This window comes from Impatiens glandulifera, chromosome 3 (genome assembly GCF_907164915.1).
Source record: "Impatiens glandulifera chromosome 3, dImpGla2.1, whole genome shotgun sequence".
In the NCBI taxonomy this organism is placed as follows: Eukaryota; Viridiplantae; Streptophyta; class Magnoliopsida; order Ericales; family Balsaminaceae; genus Impatiens; species Impatiens glandulifera.
The window spans coordinates 59,497,842-59,510,307 of NC_061864.1; the positions used below are offsets into that span (position 1 = coordinate 59,497,842).

Here is a 12,466-nt window from a genome sequence, read left to right on the forward strand (position 1 = left end):
TGGCTTACAATGATCCGTAAGTTGTGCTCTTTCCGTTTCTAAGGTTAGAATTTCTGATGTTTGATGGTTCATTTATTATTGTACTGTTTCTTTCAGGTACCTCGACGAGAATAGAGTGCCATTGATGGATGTCAATGACACAAGTGTGAAGTCTGATCATGAGAATACATTTGGTTATTTCAACTGCGGTGAAGACGATGGTATCGATGAAGACGGAGTTTCCAAATCGAGGACACTGAGGAGGGAGTCTGATAATGATGGCGCCTATAAGAGAGAATCAATGGCTAAGGATTATGGTGGTGAAGGAAGTAGAAAATCAAACAAAAGAGATAGGCATGGCAGCAACAAGGTAAGGGAACAAGACCGAGATAAAGCAAATGCAACTACTGATTCTGAGGTATTGTTTACTGTCTACTATAGATTTCTTGATTTTTGGATCGGTATTTGATTGATAGAAATTATTAACTTAACACTTCTAATGGGAGAAAGTCGAAGTGGAAAAGAAAGTCATTGTTAGTGGTTTCTTCTTTATTTTGGCTTATGATGTTGTGAAGCCTAGTGAACCCATATATCAAATAATTAGTATTTTTTATTGCACCGCGAGCCTAGGTCGATGTCTCGATCAAAACATATATCAGTCAACATAATCTAACAATCACCACCTTAACACAGACGGAGTATGTCAAAAGAAAATTTTATCTTAAAAAATAGACAACTTAATCGTCTCCACCTCTTAGGAGTCTTTTAGGAGGTCTAATATCACACATGGACTTATATATAACAATATGATATTGTGGTGTAATAGGTGAAATATCTGACAACTCTGATTTAGTTAACGACGCTATCACATGTTCAGATTTCGATCTAATTTCAAACTCTACATGTTTGCTAGATTTTTACCGAATCTTATCTCGAGAAGTGTTATATCCTTGCTCAATTTTATCACAAGAAGATATGGGTGATATAAAATGTAACATATGTGTCTCATCAAAAATAATATTTTGACTAATTATTACTTTTCTGGTTTAAGAATACCTTGGTTTATATTCCTTTACTGATGAAAATACATTTCATAGATTGAGCCTCCAATTTTCTTTCATCAACGTGAGCATACACAAAACAACCAAAACTTCTCAAATCAGAAAAATTAGAAAATATAATTGTTTTTTTAGATGTAGTTTACTAGTATGACTTTTTTTCATACAAATCTATTTTAGTTTTAGAAATAACCCAACATCACTTGTCTTCTTCAAAACATACTATAAAATATTATTCGAGAGATGGAGATGTATATAAAACATAGCCTTGTGATCCTTCCTCTTTTCTCTTCTATTGTCCACGAACTGAACATCTTATCAAACCCTAATCAAGTCTTGTCCAAATTCATATGAGCGAGTAGAGCTTGTATCTTTACCTGCCATAAAGAAAATTTCATTTTTTTTGTTGGAGTTTATTCACAGCGGAATTCTCATTTATGAGTCATTGTCATATTGTTATAAGGAGGTGTAGACAACTTCCCATTTTCTTTTACATTGTCAAGTTATGACAAGTATTTGGAGTATTTTGTTAAATTTGACTAAAATCAAATGGATTATGTCGGAGACCGTTAATAGCTATTGGAATGCATGAATTGATGTGACTAAAAGAGCGACACTTACAATATGAATCACTGTCCATATAACTTTCTGGTGAACTATCTTGTTGAAAGGAAAGCGTAAAACATTTAACAACCAATATAGACTATTAAGAATCATTAATAATGTAATTATCATGACGATATCGGATATTAGATCTGGAATACATGTTGACATGTTTTTCACGTTTTTTAAATGTTTAACACGTTTTCACAAATCAAACGTGCTTATAAGTTTATATCACGTTTAACATGTTTTTTACACGTTTTTCACACGTTTAACATGTTTTCTCGTTTTTGGCACGCTTAAATATTTTTACATGTTTAACACGTTTAACACGTTTAACACGTTTTTGGCATTCTTAACATGTTTTTGACATGTTTAACACATTTTTCATGTTTTTGACACGTTTACCACATTTTATTTTATACATTTTTCATGTTTTTGACACATTTAACACATTTTTGATGTTTTAGAATGTTTTTCACGCTTTGGTACGTTTAACACATTTTTTACATGTTTCACATATTTTTCACGTTTTTCACATATTTGGAACGTTTATAACACATTTTGACACATTTAACACGTTTTCATGTTTTTGACACGTTTAACGTGTTTTCACACATTAAAAACATTTATCATGTTTTAGCACGTTTAACACATTTTTTCACACGTTTAACATTCTTCACGTTTTTGGGACATTTAATACGTTTTTTTACATGTTTAACATATTTAACAAGTTTTCATGTTTTTGGCACGTTTAACACACTTGTGACACATTTAATATTTTCGATCTGTTTAATGAATTAATTTATTTTTAAAAATTAACAGGATTTACCATATTCAAGACTTTATTTAGTATGAATGATTTAAATATTATTTAAATAATTCTTATTACTCTCACATATTATTTCTTCAACTAATTTAGTAATTAAAATATTAAAATATTAAAATAATATCAAAAAATCAAAATTATGTTAAATGGATCAAAACAACGTATAATAATGTCAAAGACATATTAGATGGAGAAAAAAAATTAAACGGACCGAAAATTTTAAATGTTTCACAAGTATGTTAAACGGGTCAAAAACATGAAAAACGTGTTAAACGTGTCAAAAACATGAAAAACGTGTTAAAATGTCAAAAACGTGTTAAAATGTCAAAAACGTGTTAAAATGTCAAAAACGTGTTAAAATGTCAAAAACGTGTTAAAATGTCAAAAACGTGTTAAACGTGTCAAAAACATGAAAAACGTGTTAAATATGCCAAAACGTGTTCAATGTGTTAAAAATATGTTAAACGTGTCAAAATGTGTTAAACTTGTCAAAACGTGTTGAATGTGCTTAAAACGTAAAACATGTTAAACTTGTAAAAATCGTGTTGAACATGTTAAATATGTCAAAAATGTGTTAAACATGTCAAAAACGTGTTAAACGTGCCAAAACGTATTCAATTGTAATGGAAATCAACGTAGTAAAAATCAAGAGAATATATTGAAGTGGAAGATGGTTAATTTATATTGGGATTGAATTACAATTCTATAATTTTTCCAAACATAGGAATTGGGATTGAATTACAATTCTATAATTTTTCTAAACATGATAATTGAATTGTAATTCAATGCCAATTCTAAAGGAATTGAAATTTAGATTCCAATTCCACTAATCCAAACATACCCTAATTGAAATTCATATATTTCTTCATATCTTATTTATCCTTCAAGGATTCCATTATTAACGATCCTCCTAATTTCTTTAAATTCGAATTCACATATTTCATTATATCTTATCTTTCAAAACCTTCAAGGATTTCATTCTCAAATCTACACCATCATCATTCCCTCAATCCCTCTAATTCGAATTCTCATTGTTAACAATACCATCAAATTCGCACCATCATTCCCTCAATCCTTCTAATTCGCATTATTAAAAGCACCGTCAAATTTAGACCATAATTTTTATTATACAAATCATTTATTATATTCATGCCCATTAATTTAGAATCGAATTGAATTTAAATTTAAATGATTCATTTTGTACAGCAAAAAGTTTCAAATAATTGTCAACACCAATTCGCTAATTTTTACGAATTAAGGATTAAGCGTTATAATATAAAAAGTATAAAAGGTTCTCTCATGAGATAAAGAAAAGAAAATAGAAAAATGAAAAAGGGTCTCACAATAAAAGAGTTCTCAATGATAAAATTGGTAAAAAAAAAAAAAAAAAATCCTCATAAACAATACCATTAACATCTGCAATCAATTGAAGCACACAGTATATATAAGTCATTATCCATTTGATGAAAAGAGAAACAAAAATGAAGGATGCGGCCACCTGCCGTTGCTCATCTCACTTAGCTGTAAGCCCACAAGCAATTCGAATATCCCATCTCCATGCAAACATGAAACATGGCATCAAAACTGCATGCAATCATCATCCAATACTCCCCCTCCCCCTTATAAATTCCCCATCTCTCTTCCCTTAATTCTCATCCAACAATTAATACTCAGAGAGCCATGAACATTTCACTGCTCTCTCTCTCCTTCCTCCTCATCATCTTCTTGGGCACTGTCTCCGCCAGGAGCAGGGGACAGTCTGAACATGGCTTTAGCCAAGAAGACCAGGCACAGTGCCAACTTCAGAGGCTCAATGCCCAAGAACCCACCTTTAGAATCCAGGCCGAGGCCGGCGAGTCCCAGATCTGGGACTGGAAGGATGATCAGTTCCGCTGCGCCGGAGTTGTCGCCGCCAGGCATACTATTAACCCACGTGGACTCTTCCTGCCTTCTTACTCCAACGCCCCTCTCCTCATGTACATTGTCAAAGGTAACGGTATGTCTGGAGTTTTGATGCCTGGATGCCCAGAGACATTCCAATCATCTCAGGAATCCCAGCAGCAGGATGATGAGAAATCCACTAGGTTCCACGACCAGCACCAGAAGATCCGACGATTCCGACAAGGAGACGTCATTGCCATCGGCGCCGGCTGGACCCACTGGTGCTACAACGACGGTAACGAGGATGTGGTAGCCATAGTCGTTGAGGATACCGGCAATAACCTAAATCAGCTCGACCAAAACCCACGCGTAAGACAGACGTCGGACAGAACATAATTTATTCTAGATAGATAAAAATTAATTAGTATATCTATGTATGTATGTATGCAGAAATTCTTCCTCGCTGGAAACCCACAACAAGGATTCGGAGGGGCAGAACAACAGGGGAGAGAAAAATACTACCAGGCCCACCAGAAAGGCGAGAAGCAGAACGCCGGCAACGTCTTCCATGGAATCGAGGAGGAACTTCTGGTTCAGATTTTCGGAATAGACAGAGAGACAGCCAGGAAGCTTCGCGGAGAAGACGATAAGAGAGGTCACATTGTCCGCGTGGAACAGGGCTTTCAAGTCATCAGCCCACCATCGAGGAGGGAGGAGCAAGAAAGAAGATTCGACAACAACGGCTTGGAAGAAACCGTTTGCTCTACCAAGTTAATCGAGAACATCAACGACCCTTCCCGCGCCGATATCTTCAACCCACAGGCCGGCAGGTTCAATACCCTAACCAGCTACGACCTACCCATTCTCAAATCCTTGAAATTAAGCGCAGAGAGAGGGGTTCTTTACAGGGTAAGTATACTATTTATTTATTTATTGCATCTCCTAAACTAAACTAAACTAAATGATAAATCTAACTATTTGACTACAACAGAACGCACTGGTGAGTCCTCACTATAAGCTAAACGCACACAGCATTCTATACTGTACGAGAGGAGACGCTAAGATTCAGATAACTGACCAGAGCGGCAGCTGCGTGTTCGATGAGGTGGTCCGTGAAGGACAGATGGTGGTGGTCCCGCAGAACTTCGTGATGGTTAAAGAAGCCGGTGAACAGGGATTCGAATGGGTTGCCTTCAGGACCAATGACGTCGCCATGCAAGGAACCCTAGCAGGACGGACGTCGGCCCTTCGCGGCCTTCCCGCCGACGTGATTGCGGCTTCTTACCGAGTTTCAAGGGAACAAGCCATGAGGTTGAAGACCAACCGGGAGGAGACTTTGATGTTTGAGTCCAGGTCCCGTTCCCCCAGAGTGGCGGCGGCTTAATTAAATCCTAGTACTTAAAACTACCAAATAAATAATATAGATCGAGCCCATAAAAGGATTTTCAGCATTATTTTTCAATTTTAGCTTCCTTTTTATGAGATGAGATATATGTCATTGAACTAGATGATAAATAACTCTTTGAAGAGAAGAGGTAATAATTTGCTCTTAAGATTACTTGTTTTTGTCTTTCTCAGCTGCATACAACTCATCTGTCTCTTCCAGTCTTCCTAAAACACTTATTAATGACATGTTATGATTGATGAAAGATTTCCCATTTTAGAATATTATAAAGTAAGACATTAATCCAGTTCAGACCAGACTATTTTTTGTCACATTAAAGGAGGAGAGCTTCAAACCACTACCATGTTCCTATGGACCAATTAAGCAGTGGGTTGAAAGATTTAAATTTATTTCCGGGTTAATGAGAAGCGCAAAAGAGTGAAGCTTTCTTTCGCTTCACTTCATTTTACAATACCAGGTTGAGAAACATAATTATGTTTTTACATGTGTTTTACACTATCCATTCCAATGTTTGTATGTTATAAACCTTCTAAATTTTTATTTTTATTTAAGTCTAGAATTTATGATTATTTTTTATAATGAAACTCGAATTTTGAATAGTTGTTATATAAGGTTCTAACAACTCACTATCAAAATTTAACTACTTAATATTATTCAAAATTGAAAGAAAAAAAAAACGTTCGTAGTATAACTTAATATCATTTTTGTTTTATTAATATTGTAAATTAAATAATATTTATAAACATTTTGGACTTATTTCTTTAATTAAGTACTTTTTTATGTTTGCGTTTTAATCTATCAAGAAAATAGTTTTAGTGACTAAACACGGGTGTGATCAAGAAAAGATTTGAACAAATTCGAAAAGATATAAATTTTGTATTTATTTTTTGAGCTTCTAAATAATATAATTTTGTGTATGGTGTACCAATTTGAATGTTAGAGTAATTAAAAAAATTGAAAAAAGAAAATTTCTTGTTTAATCCCATGCGATAAATTAGTTTAAAAAATATTACATTAAAGTAAGACATCCTTTATTTCGTTTAGAAAAAAATCTCAAATTATTAAAATTGTGATAATTCAATGTTTCAAACCTAATAATAACAATCCAATTTCGAACATCAAATATCATTATACCATTTTATTTAAGAATAATAATTAAACTTAACGAAAAAATCAACGAAAGCAAGTTCACGAATTTGACCTGGCCTGCCAGGTTGTCCCCACGTCTCGAAACCGCTTATTTTGGGTCCCTAAACGCTAATTTTGAGTCCCGAAAATGCTCATTTCGAGTCCCGAAAAAGCTTATTTCGGGTATTGATAGGGTTATTTCGGGTCCCGAAACAGTTATTTTGGGTCCCGAAATGGTCATTTCAGGTCCCAAAACGGTTCTTCGGATATCGAAACGGTCATTTCGGGACCAAAATTTCTTTCTTCTAGAAATGATCGTTTCGGGACCCGTGATGACCGTTTCGGAACAGTTTTAAGATTTTCTTTTTCTTACCCATATGACGTGCCACGTTTATTCGTGGTTGAATTGCTTTCACTAATTTTTTTGGTTGAGTTTATCATTTTCCTTTATTTAAATAATAGAAATAAAATAAATATAATAATAAATAAATAATGTATTGAACAAATTTATAATCTGAGTTGGACTACCTAAAACTTGGAGAGTAAAAGAAATATAAAGAGTTTTGATTGCTGGATGGGCTGAAAATTAAAAAAAAAAAATTGGAAAAAATGGATGGGTCTATAAAGCCCAGTAGCTTGTTGATCTTATCATATAATCCACTCTACCCTACAAGTGGGTACTCACTTATATTGAACTTATTAGCAATCATTGTATTTTTTTTAATATTGGTAGACTATTTTTTTTTTCAATAATATAAAAATACTTCTAATTTCATAATAAAATTACAACAAACTGACCAATTAAAAAATCTCTTAACCAAACAAGGATTCCTTAAAAAATCTCCACTAGGATTCCTTAAAAAGAAATAATTTGAATACATTCCAATCTTCTTCTGGTTGAGACGCGGCACCGCTCTACTTCGCTTCATTCTCTCATCGATTTTCCTCCTTGTTCGTCTTGGTACCAACCCATCCTCGTTGGAAAGTCTAACTACATTAGGTAAGTGTCGTACTTTTCGATATTGATTTTCTCTTCCATTTTTGTTTGATTTTGAAAAGATTAAACGATTTAATAAATTTATTTGGATAAAATCTCTTTACGTTTCTTTTGTAGCGTGAATCACATCGTTTTTTAATAGAATTTGTGAGAATGAAAATGTATGAATGTAACTCATCAGACATTTTGACTATGTTTATGTTTAGTAGCAAATTGAGTCCTCTAAATAAATCATGGTCCTAACTAAACAAATAAAGATTTAGAGTTTATATAACAATTGAAAATAGTCTAAGGACTTATTTATGAGTTTACTTATTTATAGTCGTTAATCGTTATAGTTAATCTAATATTCAAATACTCTTTTTTTCTTATGAACATGAATAATAGACTATAATCTATTTTTCGAAGAACAACCAGAAGAACAAATTTCCATAATGACTTACAATGATCCGTAAGTTGTGCTCTTTCCGTTTCTAAGGTTAGAATTTCTGATGTTTGATGGTTCATTCATTATTTTACTGTTTCTTTCAGGTACCTCGACGAGAATAGAGTGCCATTGATGGATGTCAATGACACAAGTGTGAAGTCTGATCATGAGAATACATTTGGTTATTTCAACTGCGGTGAAGAAGATGGTATCGATGAAGACGGAGTTTCCAAATCGAGGACACTGAGGAGGGAGTCTGATAATGATGGCGCCTATAAGAGAGAATCGATGGCTAAGGATTATGGTGGTGAATGAAGTAGAAAATCAAACAAAAGAGATAGGCATGGCAGCAACAAGGTAAGGGAACAAGACCGAGATAAAGGAAATGCAACTATTGATTCTGAGGTATTGTTTACTGTCTACTATAGATTTCTTGATTTTTGGATCGGTATTTGATTAATAGAAATTATTAACTTAACACTTCTAATGGGAGAAAGTCGAAGTGGAAAAGAAAGTCATTGTTAGTGGTTTCTTCTTTCTTTTGGCTTATGATGTTGTGAGGCCTAGTGAACCCATATATCAAATAATTAGGATTTTTTATTGCACCGCGAGCCTAGGTCGATGTCTCGATCAAAACATATATCAGTCAACATAATCTAACAATCACCACCTTAACACAGACGGAGTATGTCAAAAGAAAATTTTATCTTAAAAAATAGACAACTTAACCATCTCCACCTCTTAGGAGTCTTTTAGGAGGTCTAATATCACATGGACTTATATATAACAATATGATATTGTGGTGTAATAGGTGAAATATCTGACAACTCTGATTTAGTTAACGACGCTATCACATGTTCAGATTTCGATCTAATTTCAAACTCTACATGTTTGCTAGATTTTTACCGAATCTTATCTCGAGAAGTGTTAGATCCTTGCTCAATTTTATCACAAGAAGATATAAGTGATATAAAATGTAACATATGTGTCTCATCAAAAATAATATTTCGACTAATTATTACTTTTCTGGTTTAAGAATACCTTGGTTTATATTCCTTTACTGATGAAAATACATTTCATAGATTGAGCCTCCAATTTTCTTTCATCAACGTGAGCATACACAAAACAACCAAAACTTCTCAAATCAGAAAAATTAGAAAATATAATTGTTTTTTTAGATGTAGTTTACTAGTATGACTTTTTTTCATACAAATCTATTTTAGTTTCAGAAATAACCCAACATCACTTGTCTTCTTCAAAACATACTATAAAATATTATTCGAGAGATGAAGATGTATATAAAACATAGCCTTGTGATCCTTCCTCTTTTCTCTTCTATTGTCCACGAACTGAACATCTTATCAAACCCTAATCAAGTCTTGTCCAAATTCATATGAGCGAGTAGAGCTCGTATCTTTACCTGCCATAAAGAAAATTTCATTTTTTTTTGTTGGAGTTTATTCACAACGGAATTCTCATTTATGAGTCATTGTCATATTGTTATAAGGAGGTGTAGACAACTTCCCATTTTCTTTTACATTGTCAAGTTACTCCAAGTATTTGGAGTATTTTGTTAAATTTGACTAAAATCAAATGGATTATGTCAGAGACCGTTAATAGCTATTGGAATGCATGAATTGATGTGACTAAAAGAGCGACACTTACAATATGAATCATTGCCCATATAACTTTCTGGTGAACTATCTGGTTTAAAGGAAAGCGTAAAACATTTAACAACCAATATAGACTATTAAGAATCATTAATAATGTAATTATCATGACGATATCGGATATTAGATCCGGAATACATGTTGACATGTTTTTCACGTTTTTGAAATGTTTAACACGTTTTCACAAATCAAACATGCTTATAAGTTTATATCACGTTTAACAAGTTTTTAACACGTTTTTCACAGGTTTAACATGTTTTTCTCGTTTTTGGCACGCTTAAATTTTTTTACATGTTTAACACGTTAAACACGTTTTTGGCATTCTTAACATGTTTTTGACATGTTTAACACATTTTTCATGTTTTTGACACGTTTACCACATTTTATTTTATACATTTTTCATGTTTTTGACACATTTAACACATTTTTGATGTTTTAGAATGTTTTTCACGCTTTGGTACGTTTAACACATTTTTTACATGTTTCACATATTTTTCACGTTTTTCACATATTTGGAACGTTTATAACACGTTTTGACACATTTAACACGTTTTCATGTTTTTGACACGTTTAACGTGTTTTCACACATTAAAAACATTTATCATGTTTTAGCACGTTTAACACATTTTTTCACACATTTAACATTTTTCACGGTTTTGGCACATTTAATACGTTTTTTTTACATGTTTAACATATTTAACAAGTTTTCATGTTTTTGGCACGTTTAACACACTTGTGACACATTTAATATTTTCGATCCGTTTAATGAATTAATTTATTTTTAAAAATTAACAGGATTTACCATATTCAAGACTTTATTTAGTATGAATGATTTAAATATTATTTAAATAAATCTTATTACTCTCACATATTATTTCTTCAACTAATTTAGTAATTAAAATATTAAAATAATATCAAAAAATCAAAATTATGTTAAATGGATCAAAACAACGTATAATAATGTCAAAGACATATTAGATGGAGAAAAAAAAATTAAACGGACCGAAAATTTAAAAGTTTCACAAGAATGTTAAACGGGTCAAAACGTGTCAAACACGTTAAAAACGTATTAAACGTGCCAAAATATGTCAAAAGTGTCAAGATGTGTTAAATGTGTCATTAAACATGTCAAAATATGTTAAACGTGTCAAAATGTGTTAAATATGTCAAAACTGTGTTAAACGTGCCAATAACATATTAAATGTGCCAAAACGTGTTAAACATGTTAAAATGTCAAAAACGTGTTAAAGTGTCAAAAACATGAAAACGTGTTAAATATGCCAAAACGTGTTCAATGTGTTAAAAATATGTTAAACGTGTCAAAATGTGTTAAACTTGTCAAAACGTGTTAAATGTGCCTAAAACGTAAAACATGTTAAATTTGTAAAAAACGCGTTGAACATGTTAAATATGTCAAAAACGTGTTAAACATGTCAAAAACGTGTTAAACGTGCCAAAAACGTATTCAATTGTAATGGAAATCAACGTAGTAAAAATCAAGAGAATATATTGAAGTGGAAGATGGTTAATTTATATTGGGATTGAATTACAATTCTATAATTTTTCCAAACATAGGAATTGGGATTGAATTACAATTCTATAATTTTTCTAAACATGATAATTGAATTGTAATTCAATGCCAATTCTAAAGGAATTGAAATTTAGATTCCAATTCCACTAATCCAAACATACCCTAATTGAAATTCATATATTTCTTCATATCTTACTTATCCTTCAAGGATTCCATTATTAACGATCCTCCTAATTTCTTTAAATTCGAATTCACATATTTCATTATATCTTATCTTTCAAAACCTTCAAGGATTTCATTCTCAAATCTACACCATCATCATTCCCTCGGTCCCTCTAATTCGAATTCTCATTGTTAACAATACCATCAAATTCGCACCATCATTCCCTCAATCCTTCTAATTCGCATTATTAAAAGCACCGTCAAATTCAGACCATAATTTTTATTATACAAATCATTTATTATATGCATGCCCATTAATTTAGAATCGAATTGAATTTAAATTTAAATGATTCATTTTGTACAGGAAAAAGTTTCAAATAATTGTCAACACCAATTCGCTAATTTTTACGAATTAAGGATTAAGCGTTATAATATAAAAAGTATAAAAGGTTCTCTCATGAGATAAAGAAAAGAAAAAAGAAAAAGGGTTTCACAATAAAAAGTTCTCAATGATAAAATTGGCATTTTTTTTAAAAAAAAAAAAAAAAATTCCTCATAAACAATACCATTAACATCTGCTATCAATTGAAGCACACAGTATATATAAGTCATTATCCATTTGATGAAAAGAGAAACAAAAATGAAGGATGCGGCCACCTGCCGTTGCTCATCTCACTTAGCTGTAAGCCCACAAGCAATTCGAATATCCCATCTCCATGCAAACATGAAACATGGCATCAAAACTGCATGCAATCATCATCCAATACTCCCCCTCCCCCTTATAAATTCCCCATCT

General features: G+C 32.3%; 1 protein-coding gene across 1 annotated transcript; it reads left to right on the top strand.

Moving 5' to 3' along the window:
* The first annotated feature begins 4,142 nt into the window (after positions 1–4,142).
* LOC124930506 (11S globulin seed storage protein 1-like) lies at positions 4,143–5,734 on the top strand. Its single transcript, XM_047470843.1, has 3 exons — positions 4,143–4,719; positions 4,801–5,259; positions 5,342–5,734. The coding sequence occupies exons 1-3, from the start codon at positions 4,150–4,152 to the stop codon at positions 5,732–5,734; spliced, it is 1,422 nt and encodes a 473-aa protein (XP_047326799.1). The 5' UTR covers positions 4,143–4,149.
* Positions 5,735–12,466: the final 6,732 nt, after the last annotated feature.

Coding starts and splice junctions, on each gene's coding strand:
- LOC124930506 (XM_047470843.1), top strand. CDS start 4,150: ATGAACATTTCACTGCTCTCTCTCTCCTTCCTCCTCATCATCTTCTTG. Junction 4,720..4,800: donor AGCTCGACCAAAACCCACGC/GTAAGACAGACG, acceptor GTATGTATGCAG/AAATTCTTCCTCGCTGGAAA. Junction 5,260..5,341: donor AGAGAGGGGTTCTTTACAGG/GTAAGTATACTA, acceptor TGACTACAACAG/AACGCACTGGTGAGTCCTCA.